The sequence below is a fragment of the Lissotriton helveticus genome, chromosome 6 (genome assembly GCF_964261635.1).
Source record: "Lissotriton helveticus chromosome 6, aLisHel1.1, whole genome shotgun sequence".
NCBI lineage: Eukaryota > Metazoa > Chordata > Amphibia > Caudata > Salamandridae > Lissotriton > Lissotriton helveticus.
Window position 1 is genome coordinate 146,951,342 of NC_136067.1, and position 21,244 is coordinate 146,972,585.

A 21,244-nucleotide genomic window follows, 5' to 3' on the forward strand; every position below is an offset into this window, starting at 1 on the left:
GGATGCCTCATGAAGCAGTCTTTGTATGCAAGTATAAGGATATGAGCAGGAAGGGGACCTGGAAGGGACACCAGACTTCCATTCTTGCTTGCACGTTTGAAGGCAACATGCACTTGCAACCATTGCCTCCAGAAGAAACAGGGTCACATTGTGAGAAATTACACCAGGCTGCTTCCCCAGTACTGGCAGGTGCTGGTAGCTAAGTGGAAGTTGCCCTCTTTGGATAGTTCTTCATTTGCCAACTGATTGCTCCTGGCAAGCAGTAGCCAGTGAAGACTTAACAATGATTTGGTGGCTGCACAGCATTTATTCATAGCCCAGAGAGTCACAAAGATAGGATCAATCCTTGTGTAGCCCTTGGTACCCTGCAGTTCTCTCTTCTCCTAAGTATAACGCTGTGCTTCCCTATGACTATTGATGAAACTAGATGAGGCCCTGGACATTGATTTATCAAACTACCAGGGGTATTGGAAGTCACTTTATACACCCTTTGACCTTGATGACATAACAGGAAGTTTCATCATATGACTTTTGACCCTGCATCTTACCAGGATGTGATTTCACATGACTTTAATCCTGATGGCATCACAATAATTGACAACGCTGAAGGTCCACAATAACTGCATTGTTAACATAACAACACAACACAGACACATGTCTATATTAGATACCACCTATATTAGGGTGCTGACATGATTGAAAGTGATGTGGCATGACACGTGCCTTGAATTGTACCGCACAAACTTAGTGAGCCAGAACTTTTCTAGACTGGTTCAGAGAGATCACAATTAAGAAAAATGTTGTTTAAAATGGATCACAAGGTGCATTTTACACCTCAATTTTTAAATAAAGTTGCTAAAAGCAATACACTCTGTGAGACACTCATTATATATTTAAGACATTTCATTGTGTGCCAAGCCAATGAAACTTGACTCTCCCTAGGAGATGACCCAGTTTTTTTCCCATATGCCCAAAATGATCTCCATTGTGTGAGGGCCAGCATTTTTACGTGGTCGCCTCCCATATTCCAGGGGTGCCCCCTTAGAGCAGACGTTACATACAATGAGCTAGTGGTATTATTTTGCAATATATTACCTCCAATGTTCTAGAGCCATCTTTTATTCACAGGTGTCCATGTGCCTAGAATTACATCTAGTAGGCCAGAACCAGTACTTTACCATGGGTGGCCATTATGCCAGGAATTATCTCCAGCATGCTAGTGCCAGTGTTTTGTCACAGGTGCCTTTTATGCTAAGTATTGATTCCAGTATTCCGACACCAAGAATTGCCTTCAGTATGATGGGGAGAAGAGTCAATTTGCAAGCAGAACTCTACTTTCACACTAACAATCTCTAACACACACACATTCACAGTCGTTCTCATTCATTCTCACTCACACTCACTCATTCTCACCCTCTTACATTCAATCTTTTCACTCATTCATGCTCACACATTCTTACAATATCTCACTTTTACTCTATCTCCCTGATTGTCTCTCACTCTCAAGTAGTCTCACTCACTCTGGCTCACTCATTCTCACAGATTCATTCTCTACTTTCGCTCACTTATACTTTCTCACCTGCACTCACTCTTACTCATTCTCAGTCACTCAGATTCACTCACAGATGCACTCAGTGACTGTCACTCACTGTCCATCACACTCTCTAACACGGCCTCACTCATTTGTATTCATAATCACTCACCCACTCTCGCTCATTTACAGTCACTCTTACTCTTACTCACTTACTGACATACTATCTCACTCATTCTCACTCAGTACCCTGTCACTGTCTCTCACCCACTCACTTTCACTCACATATACATGCTCACACTTATAGTCACACTCGCCCACATATACATATGCTCTCTCTCATACAAACACACTCCCACCCACAAACTCAACACACACTTAAAGGCATTTTTATCATACTTATAATACATTTGATATTGTTACTCACTATTAGTTTAATAAAACATGGCAGAAAAAGAAGGAAGGAAGAGCCACAAGGCCGATAATAATGAGTCGTCCCTGTATTCTTGGCACTGATTGTGTCCCCGTGAGGTCAGGGGTCGCAAAGATGTGAGAGGGGTCGCGAAGGGCAAGCCAAAGGTCGCATCTGTGAACCTCAGGTGACCGCCCAAATGACACCCATGGAGGAGGCACAATATTTCCAGGGTCAGAAATGAACATAGGGCAGCTCTGGACAAAATGTTCCGTCTCGCGCTGCGCTCCAGTGGCAAGTGTAGTGAGTGGGCCTTAAAAGTGTAGTGAGTGGGCCTTAAAAGTGTAGTGAGTGGGCCTTAAACTCCCCCAATGGCCCCGGCTATCCAGGGCCATATGTAGGGTTCGCGCCCATGGGCATTTTGGAGGCACTGTGACAAAGGAGAGTATTATAGGACCCCTCCTAATAGTGCCGCAGTTAGTACCCCAGCGCTTCATTTCTGCACAGCAGCGAACCACGCGTGTGTCGATGAAAAAACTGCATCTGATGCACGCCGCACGTGTCTCAGGAGAAGGAGACATACTGCACCTAAACACACACATACACAAAGCTGTCAGTCCTCCTGTTTTTTGTCTCGGACCATGAACTGATATCGCACCATAGAGACATTGCACAACTCTCTCCTGGGGACGGTGCCAGGTCCCAAGAAAGCACCGAAACGTCGAGAAATCCGTCGCAAGATGGTACATTTCCCAGCACGGTTTACTTGACAATAAGTTGAAAAGCCTTGGGAATTATAGCGTTGAAAAAACAGATCCATTTAGCTTTTTCATCTCTGTAATCCACTTCCTTTTACTGTCAGTTCCAAATAAATTCCCACTCAAGTATTATGCACGAGAATCGACTTAGAAGGGCCCTGGAAAAAATGAATAGCTCCTCACTAACGACAATGGGGCAATGTTTTTGTAGAGGTGCCCCAGGTGAATCCTTGGAATGGTCCTCTGTGCTGGGGCTGCAAATGGCATGAGGTGCCCTGAGATGCCAGAGCTCGGGTTGTTGCTAGGTAGGGGCACTGCCAGACTAGAGGGTACACACACACACACACAATTAGGATATGCATTCATTGAAATGCCGTTAATTCGGGAATACTTCAGGAATAATTCAGGTGTATTTGTTTCTGAATATTTTTCTGATTTGAATATACTATTTCAGTATAGGCAATATTTAATATTTTCATTATAGGATCTGCCAGCCATCCATATTTTATGTATATTTTCTTGCTTTTGCAAATGTGAATGTAATATTTGCTTCAAAAGCCACTCCCAACATAAATGCAACCTGAGAGCCAACAAAGTATATCTAATTGGGTAAGTTCAGTCCAATGAGCTATACACATCTCATAGCATAACATAACATGACATCATATACCATAACATAAGAGCTCTGTCATTAATTAGTTGGTTCCATATTGGCTAAACAAAGTTCTGCTTAGGCAGTTTAAATTAGTATCCTCTTTTGGAACATTATAAGGACCGGGACATTCACGAGTGTCATTAGAAACTAATGGTATTCAGGCAAATGAAAGTGAGAAAAGACACTTGACTATTGACAATTACAACAAGAAAGGACCAAGGGAGCATGAAGGTTTACTGTAGAAATAGTCCAGCTTAGTCTCGTTGGGGGCCACGGGAGGAGCCCCCATGGCCCCAGCTGGCTCCTCACATACAGCTACTAATGCTGCTCCCTGAGGGCGGGAGCAATATTTTCATCTGTTCCCCTGCCCGCATCAGTGCATGCAGGGAAAAAGATGAAAGGCCTGCTCCCAGTGGATAGGAGCATTTTTGAAGCTCTTGCCCGATGGGATCAGACTTGGTGTTTTGAAAATGTTCCCGCCAAGTGAGAGCAAATACAGGTTTCCTTGCCCGCGCCACTGCGGCAGGGAAACCGCTATGACTTTGGGGGTGGGCTCTCTGGAAAATAGTATCTGAGCTTGCCCCGAGGAGGGTGCGTGCCCCGCTCCCCATAAATAACTTGTTCAGGGGGAGGGCCACTGGGGGCTTCTAATGGCTCAGGGAGGGGGCCATGCATCCCTTCCCCATACATAATGTGTTCAATCCTGGGGTGGCCTTCCCAGGGACTCTCATGGCTTGGGGAGGGGGCCGCATATGCCTGTCCCCATAAACATTGCTATTGGCCCCGGGGGTGAGCTCACTGGGCCCTCCCGATGGCTCAGGGAAGCGGACTGCATGTCCCCCTTCCCATAAATAAATGCTTGGTCTGAGGGTGGGCTCCCCTGGTGCTGTCATGGCTCGTGGAGGGGGCTGAGCATTCCCCCTTAAACATGGTTTTGGGCTCAGGAGGTGGGCTCCCCGGGGCTACTGGAGGCTCATGGACCTTTATGAACACAGTCCCGGTGGTAGACTCCTTCAGGGCTTATAATAAATAAATGCAGCCCAGACACCATTTTGTTTTCTGATCCTGCAAGAGTCTCACGGTCACGCAGCAATTTTTGCCTTTTTTTTCTTCTTTTTTTTGCCCAATTGATCTAGGGTGTCAGGGGAACAGGGGACTAAATTCTTGATTCCTGAACATTTTTCTCATGCTCCTGGCAGACAATCAGAGTGCTCTCTTTCTCGCAGGAGTCTGACTCCCACGGGAGTGAGAGACCCAAGGGAAGTAAAGCTGCTTGGGCCAATCAGAACGCTCTATTTTTAATTTGGCCCTCTTGTAAGAGTCACTCAAGACCGGAGTGATGAAAGACTTTTGTCGCTGTACAGCTCGGTATGAATGGCACTGAGCTAATCCTATGCTTAAAGACTTTGCTGTAGAAATGGCCAAATACTTTGTCCCTTTCTGGGTTGGTATGGATGTCACTGTGCTAATCCTAAACTTAAAAACTTTGCTAGAAAGACAGACATTTGAGGTGAGCAAATTCAGGGTGTCGCTGATGTTGTAGAGTGCACCATAGAGGAGCTGCTCTCCATCTAAATTTCTGAAATACCCAGAGTTCTCTGCTTCTTTTTTGCATAACGTATGCACACTCTCAGCCTGAAAGGGTATTGTTTTGACTTATATTAAGTGCTCCCTTGTGTGTGGACAAAACCACACCTCTCTGAAGTGCAATGACAGCAAAACACGTGTTGGGGGTTGCATTATTCATTCCAGATTGGTTTAGATGGCATTTTGCCAATCCAGAGCTGTAATATTTTGCCTGGACTGGTAAAAGGCTTTTGTCATTGTACAGTTTAACGTGGATGGCACTGACCTAATCCTATGCTTAAAGACTGTGCTGTAGAAATGGAAAAATACTTTGTCTCTATCTAGATCAGCGAGGATGGCACTGTGCTACTCCCATGCTTAAAAACTTTGCAAGAAAAACAGACATTTGAGGTGAGCAAATTCAGTGTTGTCGGTGTTGTAAGGTGCTCTATATAGGACCTGCTCTCCACCTATTGTTTTGTTTTTGCATGTATGTATGTATATATATATATATATATATATATATATATATATATATATATATATATATATATAATACATACATACATATATGTGTATATATATATATATTAATGTATTTCTGAACATTTCCCACAGCTCATTTACAAGATCACAATCTGTCCTCCTTCCTATGTAGTCAAACCTAAGCAATCTAACAATATCTAATCTTCTCTAACTCATCTATTAATCCCACCAACCATATGCATTGACCTTACACCTCACACTTCACCCACTAATGATCTCAACTAACCACCATTAATTTACACCATGACAAATAAACTATAATGACTGCATAAAGTGCTTTGCTTTGAGTGCATAAGACTAATCCCAATAACTAACAGTGACCAATAACACTGGCCTAACCACTAACCTTGGGTTCTCGAGCAGTGTGCTGCCCAGCATAAAGAACTTCGATGCCTCATCAAGATAGATAGATGAAATACCAGTATTTGTAAAGAGCTCAGCTACCTCCGGAGAGGTGTTCCGGCACTGGGGACCGTCAGGAAGATTAAGCAAGCTATTGCCCAGAGTCACATGGTGCTGGGTTAACCTGCCGCCAGCACCAAGGATCGAACTGTGAACCCTGTGGTCCAAAGTTAGGCACCCTGGCTGCTGTGCGATAGATAGATAGATAGATAGATAGATAGATAGATAGATAGATAGATAGATAGATAGATAGATAGATAGATAGATAGATAGATAGATAGATAGATAGATAGATAGATAGATAGATAGATAGATAGCCCCACGTAAGGAAACCCCTGTATTTGCCCTTGCATGGCAGGGATGTGAGGAACCCCTGTAATATAGCTATATAGGTATTCACTGTATAAGCACCATGGCACAGTTGTTATACAGTGCATACCTTTCTGACATGTGTGTGTGTGTGTACATATATATATATGTATATATATATATAAAACATTAATGTTATGAAAAGAAAACCCAGAAATTTACCAGTTACAGTTAGAAGAGCTAACTATAAATTGCGACTCCGCCATGTACTTCTTATGACCTCACATTACATCACTTGTGACATGTTATATGACATAATTTATGACATCTCAAATGACATCACTGATGACATCTCAAATGACATCACTGATGGCATAATCCAAGCTTCTTTTGTACACATTGCTCAATAAACTAGTACGGCGTTAAAGGCCTGACAGTAAGTACAAAATAGCTCAGAATAATATGAAGCATCATTAATGCTATCACAGATACAACTCCCATGGGTGTAGAAAGCATGGGTTATATGCAACACTAACCCTATACCATACACTTTACGGGCAGCCTAGTTCTCATTAACAATTAAACATAGATAAAAGATAATACCGTATTGCACACAGTTCAGGGAAATCCAAGTCCCTCAAGATTCTTAAAACTCTTCAAAAATTAATAACCTACTATGAACAACCTTTATCTGAATCAAACATCTCAGTCACCAAACCTACATTGAAAAATTAAGTTGATATGAATAGAAAAGTGGGTACTTTAAACAAGGTTTACTCTATGGAGAGAGTTTACTCAGTGCCACACTGTTTGCAGACAGTGAAACTCTTGTGAGAAATATTAAAAAGTATCTACTAAGAACAGTATACACTCAATGCAACACTTGTCAAAAAAATACACTATTCACTTAAAATAACCAAGGACTAAAAGGTGCTCAAGGTCATACTTCCTGCAGCCATCATAATGTGTTGAACACTTTACAGATAGCCCATCTACTAAAGCTAAACAAGCACTAGTGCATTGGTTAGTACCTGGTACACTAGGGGCCCGATGTTGGTAAATGGCATTTACCGATTCGTAAATACCGAATTTTACCGATTCGGTATTTACAAATCGGGAAATGCAATGTAGGTATATTTACCGATTTTTTTACCGAATCTGTAACATTCGGTAATTACCGAATCGGTATTTACCGATTCGCTAATTGCCATTGATTCCTATGGGCCATGAGGCCCATAGGAACCAATGTCAATTACCGAATCGGTGAATACCGATTCGGTAAAATTACCGAATTTACAAGGGGGACAGGGTGTCACTTTGACACCCTGTTGCACCCCAGATACAGGCTTGTGTGCCATGTAGCACACATACAGGGCATTTATGTGTGTCACATGACATGTATGTGTGTCACATGGCACAGGTGTACATGCACAGATGTGCATGTACACAGACATTCGTTCTTTACCATGCAATAGTATTACATGGTAAATAACGAATTCTTAGGGGCCTGTGGCACTGTTTCCAGTGCCACCTACATTTAGATTGACCCATTTGGTAAATATACCGATTCGGTATTTTACAGAATCGGTAAATTTACCGAATCGGTAAATTTACCGATTCTGTAAAATATAGGCCCCCTACATCTTAATCACCAAATACCGGTCGGTAACGGCCAAAATCGGCCGTTACCGACCGGTATTTGGTGACCTACATCTGGCCCACAGTCTTATATGTTATGTGGAAATTGCCACGCTGGGACAATTTTGTCTAATAACTTAAGGCTTCTTACAATACTTGGGGGCATATTTGTGGGAGGCTTGCATCGCCGTTGCACCACACAATGTGGTACATGTGCGACACAAAACTCTAAGTTGTTTTTTTCAGTGAATTTCTAAGGGGGGTTTTATACAAAAACAGATATTTTTACCACAGCTAAATATAATGTTACTTTAGCCTTTAAACTTTTCACTGGATTTCTAGTTTTCTTTTAACGTAAAGTAATATTTTTAATACCATATGTAAAGCCAACCTCCGGGCATCTCCAGTTGGCAGCCAACCCACGCTGAGGACGGACTTCGCTGTGCGCAGCATAAGGTTCCCCTTCGGGCCCTTGGGACTCCATCTGGTGCCAAATACAAGAAAAAAGGGGATCTTATAAGGCCCCGGGGATCCCATTCCCTTGAGCGATATAATTAAAAAAGGGGAGGAGAAACGTATGGCCCTACTCTCAGAGCCTCATTAGTCCTTGGGGACCCCATCCCCCAGTGGCTTTTTTTTTATTAAAGGGGACAGGGACTGCGCGGCTCCCCTGACCAAGCCTTATTAGGCCCTTGGGACCCCATCTCACAGGGCCACTGCTTAAAATAAAGGGGCCCACATTACTTAAAGGTGGGTGGCTTGGTGCCCACCCCAGAGCACCCACCATACACTCATTTGGGGCTGCGGGGTTAGCCCCAAGGCCCCCTCAACCCTAGCCGGCCCGCTGCATGCTGCAGGAGCTGGCATTTTTCCCACAAGCAGGGAGCAGCTATTTCTGCTGCTACCTCAGGGCAGAACTATTGATCCATTTCCCTGCCTGCATCAGTGCAGGCAGGGAAACAGATCAACAGTATGCTCCCAGCCAGCAGAAGCATTTTCAAAGCTCATGCCAGCTGGGATCAGAGTTTGTGTTTGCCCTTGTGTGACGAGAGATTAAACAATGCTCCAGCTAAGCAGGAGCAAACACAGGTTTAAGGCAGGGAAACCACTGTGTCCCAGGAGTGGGCTCCCCGGCATGTGAGCCGGCAATGTGGATGGGATCGCTAGGCCTTTAGAGGCTCTGAGAGGGTGCCTTCCCTCCACTTTTTAAGAAATTTCAGCCCATGGGGTGAGCTTCTCGGGGCCTGTGATGGCTTGGGGGGCCTGCGGCCCCCTCCCCCTTTTTTGTTAATTTCAGCCCAGGGTGGGATCCCCGGGCGTATAATGGCTTGTGTAGTTGGCCGCGTGCCCTCTGCCCTTAATAAAAGAAAGCGACCCTAGGCGCCATTTTGCTGGTGAATTTTTTTTCTCGATCCCATGGGAGTCACACGGGATTGCAGCAGACACTGATGATTCCCCCATGGGGCCAAGGAAGGCAGGGTATCTCTACCCTTCCCCTTATATTATGTTTTTTTACATGTTTAAGACAGGGGACCATGGGCCATATATATCATCAAACTATTTTGCATTTCCTAAATAGCGAATTTTAAGGAATCGCTATTTAGGAAATGCAAAACGGTATGTATGTACAAAATCGCTTTTCAATAGCGATTCCTTAGCATTCCTAATTTGCGATTAGCAAATTGCTAATCGCAAATTACCCATTCTTTTCCATGGGCGAGGAGGCCCATAGGAATGAAAGTGCAATTTGCGATTAGCAATTTGCTAATCGCAAATTAGGAATTTTTTCAAGGGTGCAGGGGTGTCTCAAGAACACCCTGCTGCACCCCTGAAAAAGACATTTGGGGGCATATGGCGCACATACATGCCCTAAGGGCATGTATGGGCGTCATATGGCACCTGTGTTTTTTTGTAAAAAAACGTTTTGAAAAGAATTCGCAACTTACCACCAACTAGAAGTTGGTGGTAATTTGCGAATCCTTAATGGCAATTTTTGAATATTTTTTGTTTGATACATTGCATTTAAGGAATCGCAAAATTTGCGATTCCTTAAGTGCAATCGCAAAATAAGGAATAGCAAATTTTACAATTCCTTATTTTGCATCAAACATGTTTGATACATACCATTTATCTAATTAGCATTCGCAAAGGCCGAAATTCGCAGAATTTCGGCCTTTGCGAATGCTAATTAGCTTGATACATATGGCCCCAAGTCCTTGAGTTCTGTGATAGCTACCAGCAACATTTTTGCCTGCTGCTGGCAGCCAATCAGAGTACCCGCTCCCACGGGAGCGAGATGGCCCAAAGGAAATAAAGGTCCCTGGGCCAACTCTGTTTTTGAGACTCTTGTGGGACACAAATGCTCAGATTTCTGTTTTTTTTTAACCTTAATTTCTCAAAACCTATTTACATCAAATCACAAAAAGCACGATCTGCATACCAAGATCTAGCTTCATACCTAACTAGCAGCCCGTCCCGACGTTGTCCGGGTATGAATTGCTGCCGGCCAGTAGTATATTGTTTTGTAGGATTTCGTTTTGATAGCATTTCTTATCTGTGACAGGCCTGTGAAACGCTCCGATTCACAGTGCACTGCTGATGCACTTAAGAGTGCGCGTCCAGTAGTGTGTGAACTCGAGTTTCCCTACATTATCTTTCCTTGCAATATTATATAGCGCGAACTCGACAACATGGCATGAGCACAATTTACATTACAGAAGAACACATTCATTTGTGGTAGGCACGGGGAGACAAAGCGATTTGCCTGGAATCACAGGATGTTGAGCTGATGCCGAGATTCGAACGTAGCTCCCCAGCTCTAACGTTCACAATTCTAGAATTTGTGGCGGGAGGTGTGTCTAAAAGTGTATGTCGGTGCTGGCCATCAATGAGAGACCTGTGCATTTTTCAAATGGGTGGTGAAAAAATATGAGTATGTTGCTGGAGATGTGGGCCGCCGTGCCACCAATGTACTTACCGGGGGAGGGTAAACACCCATTATTCCGCAACTTTCTTTCCGCATACCATCACTCCGCATACTTTCATTACGAAACTACCATGACTCCGCAATGCCATTATAACGCATGGCATTACATTTTATATGCTTTTACCACGCATACATTTACAACGAAATTCGTTGTAAATGCATGAATGGTAAAAGCATGTTTTTTTTAAATGTTTGGATAAGGTAAGTATGGGTATAGGGGTATATGCTTTGGAGTACTGAGGTATATGTTTTGGGGTGTTTGGGTATTTTAAGGGTTCAGATATAGTTTTGGGTTATGGAGTACAGGGGTAGTTTTAGGGATAGGTTAGTGTTTTGGGGTACAGGGGTATTTTTAGGGTTCTGAGCTAGGTTTGGGTTTTGGGGTATAGGGGTATTTTTAGGGTTCAGGGGTAGGTTTGGGTTTGGGGTACAGGGGTATTTTAAGGGTTCAGGGCTAGGTTTGGGTTTTGGGGTCCAGGGATATTTTTAGGGTTCAGGGCCAGGTTTGGGTTTTGGGGTACAGGGGTATTTTAGGGTTCAGGGGTAGGTTTGCGTTTTGGGGTACAGGGTTATTTTTAAGGTTCAGGGCTAGGTTTAGGTTTTGGGGTACAGGGGTATTTTTAGGGTTCAGGGGTTTTAAGGGTTCAGGGCTAGGTTTGGGTTTTGGGGTACAGGGGTATTTTAGGGTTCAGGGGTGGTTTTCGGGTACAGTGGTATTTTTAGGGTTTATTTATTTATTTATTTATTTATTTATTCAAAGTTTTATATAGCGCGAACAAGATCCTTGCGGATATCAGAGCGCTTCACAAAGACAGGGTAGGGGAGGTAGGGATGAACAGAGATAATGGAAGCAGGGTTCAGGGCTAGGATTGGGTTTTGGGGTACAGGGGTATTTTTAGGGTTCAGGGGTAGGTTTGGGTTTTGAGGTACATGGGTATTTATAGGGTTCAGGGCTAGGTTTGGGTTTTGGGGTACAGGGGTATTTTTAGGGTTTAGGGATAGGTTTGGGTTTTGGGGTACAGGGTATATTTATAGGGTTAAGATGGGTTAGTGTTTAAGTGTGTTTGGATATTTTAAGGAGTAAGGGTGGGTTATGATTATGAGGTGCAGGGGTATTTAAAGTGAGCACGGTGAGATTAGCACACGATATGAGACGTGGCATGAAGGGCGGAACGTACCACAGCGTTTGTCACGCCCCCAGCACACGCCCACAGCACAACGCAGACACGCCCACAAGGGACTACTTTGCTGGCCCAGTTCTTTGACCTTTTAAATGTATATGGTGGGCATCTGCATAGCCTATGTCCTTCTGCTGCAACTGCTTTTTCCAACGCTGTATTGGGTGTTGTGATTGGTGCTGTGGTTCCTGAGATTACCCGCCTCAAATGTTTGGGCTCTCTCTTTATTATATTAGTATAGATTTGGTGTAAATCCATTCTGCCATTTCCATGCACAAACTAGTAAAAAAGTAACAACGTTTTGGAAAGTTTCATGGAGATTTGTCTAAACTGTGGTGGAGTTATTTGCAACACAAAAAACGGTTTTCCTATGGAACAGCTGACGTAACAATAACTACCCAACGGCAACTGCCATATAAAGATTTTTTTAAAGATTTTTTTCATCACACAAGCCTGTCTCTAGTCCAGACCAACAAAAAGGAATATCCTGGACAACACAAGACTAACGTTGTTAAAATGTTGCATCATTATAACTGTGACGTGTATACCTACATGGTCACATATGCTGCATTTATTGACTTTTTGTATTGTCTGCTTTTTCTGTGAATGATAACCTTACTGATTTTTAACTCCATGTATACCTGCAGGTCCCAAAAGCCTTTGTCAACCTGGCAGAAGTTATGGACATCATGCCCTTGAAGCAGGTAATGTCCGATGACCGCGTCAACTGCCCAAGAACTTTAGTTAGGTGAGTTATTTCATGTCCGCTTCATTTCTGATAATTTGAGGTCTGTTTCACAAAGTGGACAATCCTCAAGAGTAAGAATTGCCTTAAAGATGCATTTGCTTGTGTAACTTTTTTTTTTAATCCCCACATGACAAATACTATCCCTTGAAGAGAAAACCCTTCAGTAGGACTCTTTCCCACCATTGAGAAATACGTAGTCCTTCCTTGTGACAAACCTACCCAGAAATTCCCTGCTTCCTTTTTTCATAATATATGTGGCACTCTCAGCCTGAAAGAGTATTGTCTTGACTTATACTGGGTGCTCCTGTGTGTCTGGACAAAGCCAAACCTCACTGAAGAGCTCTAATTGGAGTGAAACACATGTCAGGGGTTGCTTTTATACTTTCCAGGTTGGCTTGGATGCTTTTATACCCATCCAAAGCTGTTATACTGTGCCAGGAGTGCTAAAAACCTATGTCACTTTCTAGCTTGGCATGGATTTCACTGGGCTAATCCAATGTTTAAAAACTCTGTTATAAAAAAACAGACATTTGAGGTGAGCAGATTGAGAGTGTCTGTGGCGATGTAGGTTGTTCCATTGGCAAATCTCTACGAAACTTTTAAAACAGTGCTCTTTTTTGCCTAGTTTGTGCATGACATTTTTTTTCAGTGTATATATATATATATATAAATATATATCACCGAGAAACTGCTGCTTCTTTCCCTCGCAGGATGCAGACAAAAGAGCACGAACCACCAAGTTTTAAAATGCCTTTAGTTTATTCGCCGGTTCAGTTTTACAAGCAAACGCTGGCAGACATGACGCGTTTCATCCCTACTAGAGGGACTTGATCACATGACGCCATACTACCAAAGGCATTCCTTTATATAGGTAATCACTTTTCTTCTTTTTTTCATTTTATTGTTTTTTAAACCAACACATGTTTTCATTGGTTAAACATCTATCACGTCACATTTAAAGTGCAAATATAATGTGCAAATACGCGGTCCTGCACGTAAACCATCATAAATATCAGAATTTTCACAATTTTGATCTATGGTTTATAAACATGAGAAATTATGTTAGGTTTAAACATATTAGATTTCCGCATAAATGCGCCTAATTGTACGGTAACAGTTAAGAACCTTGCTGCATAAATGGCGATCTCAACAAAATAAAATTTGCTAAAATTTCATCACCAATATATCTCATATACAAAAAATTCTCAATGTATAAACCGTCATCGGGGCATAAATGCTCAATGGTCTGGATGTACATATTAGCCTTTAAAACAACCTAATTCATCTGCTGATATAAATATAATTATAAATAAATAATGGAACATGCCAAAGTTAAATAAATACATAAATATATATAAATATATCTATAAAAATACTTTTCTCATATAAATAGTATCATATATGTACATCTGCGTTCTGGTGATTGTATATTTATACACCTATTTTCACATCATGTTAATAGACCTTAGTATTTAACCATACGTTGTCTACACCAATCCCATGCTCATGTAATTTCCCTTGCATCAGCTTTGGTCTGTTAAGGTGTCTGGACCGCATTATTCTAAAGGGCTTGTGCTAAACTAGAAAAAAAGTGAAAAGTGTCTATTAGTGCAAAGTGAGTTGACAGGTAGTAAAAAATAGAAAGGAAAATTTGAGTACAGGGAGGAGGGGTAGACCAGAGTTATATATACAAAAATAGACTAATTCATACTTATTAGGGACAAAGGTTGAGGACAGGCAGAGCATAAATATCCCATTCTCCTAAAATTATTCAGTTAACTTCCAATTCATGATACTCAATAGTGGGCCATTGACAAGGTATTACCTTAATGGTTTTTCATCTCTTCAACCTAGATTGTACTGAACTATGTTGTTGTTTTGTCATAGTAAGCTAGCATGTAATTCCTCTGAGCTGTTAAGCCCATTCGGATACTTACTGTTCAGGCTGAGAATATAGTTAATTTCCAATATTCTAAGGTTTCTCTCTCTGTCTCCACCTCATTTGTTTTTAGCGACAGAGTCAATAAGGTAATATTTGAGGTCCTTAGAATTGCCCTCATGATGTTCATGAAAGTGTCTGGCCACTGGGTATGCTTGATCGTGGTTCTTAATAGCTCAAATGTGTTGGCGTACCCTCTTGTGTCCAGGTAAGGTGGTACTACCTACATATTTTAATCCACACGGGCACTCCAACACATAGACCACATGATCAGTTTTACAATTTAGACTTTTAGTGATTTCCCTATTTGGTCCCCCAAATGGTGTAGGGAATTCAGTGGTGTTTACTCCATGTTGACAGGCTTTGAAAACCTTACATTTGTAAAACCCTTTCCTCTGTGTAAGCCAAGAGCCCTTGGCTTGTTGTCCACATTGGTCATTCACCATAAGGGTATCCTTTATGGATGCTCCTCGTTTGTAAGTAATCATTGGATTTTTTGGGACAGTCATACCAATTATAGGATCTTGTTTGATGAAATGCCAGTTTTTCCTAATAATCTTTCTGACTGCTAGATGTTCTTTGTTGTAATCTAGGATAAACCTAAATGTATTCGGGGTCTCATTTGTAGTTATGGCATCCTTTCTAGTTGAGACCAAGGTTTCCCTCTCCACCTGATTGCATTTAAGAAGGGCTTTTTTAAAGCATGTATCACTGTAACCCCTTTCTCTGAATCTGGCTACACATTCACCATGTGCTATTTGCGCCATCTCGCTGTTGCTGCAAATTCTTTTTATGCGCAATAGCTCTCCATAGGGGATGCTATGTACCAGATGGGTTGGGTGGGCACTACACGCATGGAGAATCGCGTTGCCCCCTGTGGGCTTATGATGTAGTTTTGTTTCTAATCTATCCTGGTCAATATAGATTTCGACATCAAGGAATGTAATTGATGTTGGGCTGATTGTTGCAGTGAAATTCAAATTTAAATCATTCTGATTTAACAATGCAATAACATTATTTGCCTCCAATTCACTGCCATGCCAGACCAGAAAAAGATCATCAATAAATCTCCACCAACTTTTTATATGTTTCACAAATGTCTCCGAGTATCTTGCCATGAGGACCTGCTCCTCCCACCAGCCCATGTGTAAACAGGCGTGGCTGAGGGAGAAGCTGGCCCCCATGGCGACACCCCATAGCTGTTGATACATAACATCCTGAAACATGAAAATATTGTTGGTTAAACACATTTCAATCATGTTGATGATCATTTTACTATGCTCATTGTATATGTGCCCTTTTCTCGCCAAATAGTATTTAATAGCCCTCAGTCCATCACTGTGTTTGATAGATGTACACAGGGACGTTACACCTAATGCGATCAGTAGGTATTCTCTGTCCCACTCAAAATCTTTCATCTTAGTTAGAAAGTCACCTGTGTCTCTAATGTAAGAGTCCAAGTTCCGAACAAATTCTTGAAGAAAAAAATCGACATAAATGGAAGTGTTCTCAAAAATACTATTCCTTGCCGAAATAATCGGCCTACCCGGTGACTTTGCTCTGCCCTTGTGAACCTTGGGAATAAAGTACAGGATTGGGATGGTGGGATGTGGTTTCCATAGAAATTTGAATTCATCACTAGTTAGCATGCCCTGTTCCCGCCATGCCATCAACTTAATTCTGTAGGATGTTTGGATATTGTTCCATACTGATTTGTTGCTTTTGCCGTAACAGGCTTCATCACTTAATTGACCTAATCCCTCGAGGAGATAATCTTGCCTCTTCCATAGGACGTTTCCGCCCTTGTCATCAGCATTACGCACTATAATTTCTTTATTGATCTTAATCTTCTTCATAAGTTGATGGTATTGTAGTGCTTTTTTGTTTTTGCTGTTTGGGATTGCCTTGATAGTTGCCTTTTCAAGGTTTTTCAAATCAGTGATGACCTGTTCCTGGAACATATCAATGTTGTCTTTGACCATGAGCGGCTAGAACTTTGAAGGTGGTTTAAATGGTGTTGCGCATCGAATTTCAGATTGTAATGGATCGCCTTCTGGTCTTTCCCTGGCTGGATTCGACTCATGACCCATTTCAAATAATATTTCCACCAACTCCTGTGTATTAGGGTTTTGACTATTTCTGCTTGTTTCAGCGAGTGGTGTTTGAATACTTGTGTTCTCTGGCAGTGTCCCGCTCTGAACCTTTTTATTTGCTTGTGCATGGAATTTTCGGAGCTTAAGCTTTCTAACATTCTTGTATACATCAACCCTTGATTTTGTGTAGTTGAAGCTACTTTCCGGGCAGATCTCTGGTGTGATTTTTCCTGCCCAAGAAGAAGGGGCTGCGAGCCCTGAAACGCGTCGACAACAGAAACTATAACACAGAGGAAGCGTGCAGGCTGCATGGTGAGGCCGGAGGGCTGAGCATGGTCGAGTTCTCACCCGAATGCTTCAGGGCAATTTTGAGGTTTTCATAATCACACACGGCTGCCCGGCCTTGGGGACGGGAACCATCGTTTGCTGGAGAACATGCCCATCACCAGCGATCAGAGGCTGTCGTCCGACACAGCTTAGGACGCTCAACAGCACCGTGCTCTGTATGCGGAATAAGCCTGCCTGCATCTTACTGAGACTCACTTAGAGAAAAAATACAATTGAAAAGAAATTAGAAAATTCACGCTAGAACTTACTTAAAGGAGACTTCATCTGCATAATGAACTCCATCCCCCAAAATGCACCGAGGGAGAGTGCGATGCAAACACGCCCACGGATGGGGATGGTACTTAAATAAAGTTGGAGAACATGTTGTGCAGATCTCTGGTGTGATTTTTCCTGCCCAAGAAGAAGGGGCTGTGAGCCCTGAAACTCGTCGGCAACAAAAACCATAACACAGAGGAAGCGTGCAGGCTGCATGGTGAGGCCGGAGGGCTGGGCATGGTCGAGTTCTCTCCCGAATGCTTCAGGGCAATTTTGCGGTTTTCATATATATATATATATATATATAGGGCCAGGCGCTGCCGCAACAAGCAACGCAAACGGCGGCAGCAATCCGATTGTGAAAAAGAAGAAACAATGGAAGCGGCGTTAAATTCAGTGCACGCCGACAGTAACACTGTGATCAATCTGTCTGACACCAAGCTTACTAAAAAAGAAATGGAAATTTTGGCTTTGGGTCCCTCATTTAGTCCGTCCAGCAATTTTGACTATGCTAATACAAAGATTGACCTCTTCAAATTTGCCAGGAAGCTTAAGTTACGTAAATATCATGCTTCCAATAAATCCTCAAAAAGTACTTTGCCTGTGGGTTCTGGTTCTAACATCGTATCATCCACACCACCTGTAGGTAGTTCTGATTTGTCACAGATCGTTCATCAAATCCAGATAGGGGTAGCTGTACCAGCACTGTGCTCAGATACGGGTCTCAACATTGTTACAGCCCCGACAACATTCAAACCGAGGTCTACATTTTGCCCCCTCATGTTGAAAGATAATATAGACTTATTCCAAGATAAAGTCTCTCTTAAGCTGAAGCAACTGTTTATCAAACAGATGAAAACCAAGAATCAACACCGCTATCGTGATGCCGAATACCATCAGTTAATCAAAAAATTACAGGGCAACACAAACATCATTATCCGTCAATCGGATAAGGGTGGTAATGTGGTGTTGTGGCCCAGGAATCTATACATGGATGAAGCTTGGGGACAGCTTAATGATCGAGACTGTTACAAAAGAACCAACATGAGTGTCGTCAAACAGGCCTGGAACACGGTGGCTAGCAAGCGTATGGCTTGAAGGAGTTTGAAGGAGGGCTTGAATGGATGAGTACAAGTTTCTTAAAGTGACAAATCCAGTGATGCCGGTAGCATATTTCATCCCGAAAATACATAAAGATAATACCAAGCCTCCAGGACGCCCAATAATATCAGCGCGCAAAAGTATCCTGGAGAATGTGAGTAAATATGTGGATTTTTTTCTCCAGGAATATGTCAGGAACCTACCAGCTTTTGTGCTTGACACTGGAGACTTACTCAATAAATTAAGGGATGTCCAATGGCAACCTGATTACTTACTGATTTCACTCGATGTTTCCTCCCTTTATACATCTATACATCACAGGGATGGACTTAAAGCTGTACAGTATTACTTCAATGGCAGACCAGTGTGTCTTAATGATCACAGTACAATGCTGTTGGATATGATAGATCTGTGTTTGCATAACAATTTTTTCCTTTTTTCCAATCAGGTATTCCATCAGGTAAGGCGGGTGGCAATGGGGGCCTGTTTTTCTCCCAGTTATGCCTGTCTTCATATGGGTTACTGGGAGGAGCAGGTCCTCTTGCCATCCCTCCTTTCAATATTTTCCAACAAGGTCGTCAAATGGCTTCGCTATATTGACGACCTCCTGATAATTTGGAAAGGTTCTGAGGATGAAGCATCTAGTTTTATCAATGATTTGAACTGCAACACCTTGAATTTGGGATTCACTAGTCAAATGAGTTGTACCTCAATATGTTTTTGGGATGTGGAAATTTACATTCATAACTCTGAACTGGAAACCAGACTTTTTAGAAAACCTACAGCCGGCAATGCCGTGCTACATGCATCTAGCCATCACCCAGCCCATCTAATACGCAGCATCCCTTATGGTGAGATGCTGCGTTTTAAAAGGATATGCAGCTCAGATTTGGACTGCAGATTAGGTCAGAATGAGTGTAGGGCTAGATTCTTGAAGAGGGGGTATCAGTCTGAAGTATTAGATAAAGCCATGTGTAGAGCCAATAAGATTGGAAGAGGGCGACCTGAAAGGTCGCCTGAGCAAGTGTCTTCCACACCACATGATGAGACTAGACTGATATTAACCTATAGCAATCAACATCTGGCTATTCGCAGAATTATACGCAGGAATTGGTTTTTGATTTCTAGTGATCAAGTCTTAGGACCACAATTGCGCAACCCTCCTTGCATCACCTATAGAAAATCTAGGTCCATGAGTGACAGTTTGGTTTCAGTAGTCCTGAAATCAGAGTAGCAGGAAACTGGCTATCTGGCAGTAAAGGGTTCCTCAAGTGCTCGGTCTGCAAGGCGTGCGAAAATGGTATTAACAAAAGTGAGTACTTGATTCCCTTTAGTGATACACCGGTTCGCATCCAATCTAAGTTGACTTGCAAAACTGAGTACGCGGTGTATATGCTGGAGTGTCGGCCTACGTTATGTGGGTAGCACGAAATTACCAGTACATAAAAGGATACTCCAGCACCTCAGGGCCATTACCAACGGTGACACCGCGTACCCAGTGGCAGGACATTTTGAGGGAGTTCATAATCAGAATCCTGAGGGCCTGAAATATTTTTTCATCGATACAGTTCCTCCGCTTAGGAGAGTGGGTGACCATGAGGCACTCCTACGAAAATTGGAGACAAGACATATAATACAATACTGTTCGATTGTAAGATCCCAAATGGTATGAATTCCAGTGAAGATTTTTTTACCTGTTTATAGGTATTCCTGTTGTTCGTAACATATCTATATATTGCTGCTCTTCCAACCAATTTAATGGTTTTTTAACTTTTTTATATATTTAGGTATTAAGATTTTTTGACACTTTTTTGTAATTATGTATACACTTGGATTGAAATAGCGTGTTGGTATGTATTTATTTGCGGAGTTTGAACATCCAATTGTACTCGATTGTTATTTGCACATTGACTATAGCCCATTTGGGCTCTATTATCCTATTAATTGCAATAATGTGGATGGTTAGGACGCGACAAATGTTTTATGGTAGAAAGATCAAAATGGGTTCCTTTTTATTTAGTAATTGGTCCCTGGTTTTTACCAATGTCCTAGCTGAGCTTGTTGCACCATTAAATAGATAACAGTTGCAATTTGATTAGGCATGTACATAGGATTTTGTTAAAGTAGGATTCCAGTTTTTTAAATTTATTCAGGAATTACTTTTAACATGCTTTTACTCATTGTACTTTTTTGTAATCATGCATCTTAGCTCCATTGATTAATGTATTTTACATGTATAATCACATTTATATTTATTGCGATATATAGTTAAAGTCTGAAGCGAGGGAGCAAGATGGCGGCCGCGTAGCTGTGGCTGAACACAGCGGAGCAGTGAAGTTCAGGACGGAGCCCCACGATCTTCCCGTACTTCTCAGCCACCCGATCCTTAACTAGGGAAATGTAACCGGCAGACAATTGAACCGGCCCGCTTCGTAAGAAGACGATGATTTCTCCCCTTACCTGCCGCGGGTTTGCTGGGCAGCTGTTGCGGACTCTGACGCTGGCCGTGGCTGCTCTCACGTCGGGCTGCCGAACCCGTGCGAGAGCAGAGGGGTGGAGCAACAAAGTTGGTCCGCGGAGCAGAGCGGAGCGCTGTGCGGTATTCGCGGAGCTCATAGAAGGCTGTAAGGATCGCGGCTCCCAAACGTGGTGGCATAGTAGAAGAGAGAGGCGAAGAGGAGCAAGGCTCCAAAAACTAATACAGGAGCGAAGGCAGCTGTGAACAAAAAGAAAGCATGGGCAGAAATGGCGGCAGAGGAAACGGAGAATCGACAGAAAA

At 42.5% G+C, this 21,244-nt stretch overlaps 1 protein-coding gene across 1 annotated transcript in view; it reads left to right on the plus strand.

Annotated features, from left to right (window-relative positions):
* PLB1 (phospholipase B1) overlaps nt 1–21,244 on the plus strand; it is a 552,393-nt gene that overhangs the window by 350,292 nt on the left and 180,857 nt on the right. The window contains exon 38 of the mRNA XM_078647360.1: nt 12,629–12,729. Within this exon, the coding sequence (XP_078503486.1) occupies nt 12,629–12,729 (101 nt within the window). The remainder of the gene's footprint in view (nt 1–12,628; nt 12,730–21,244) is intronic.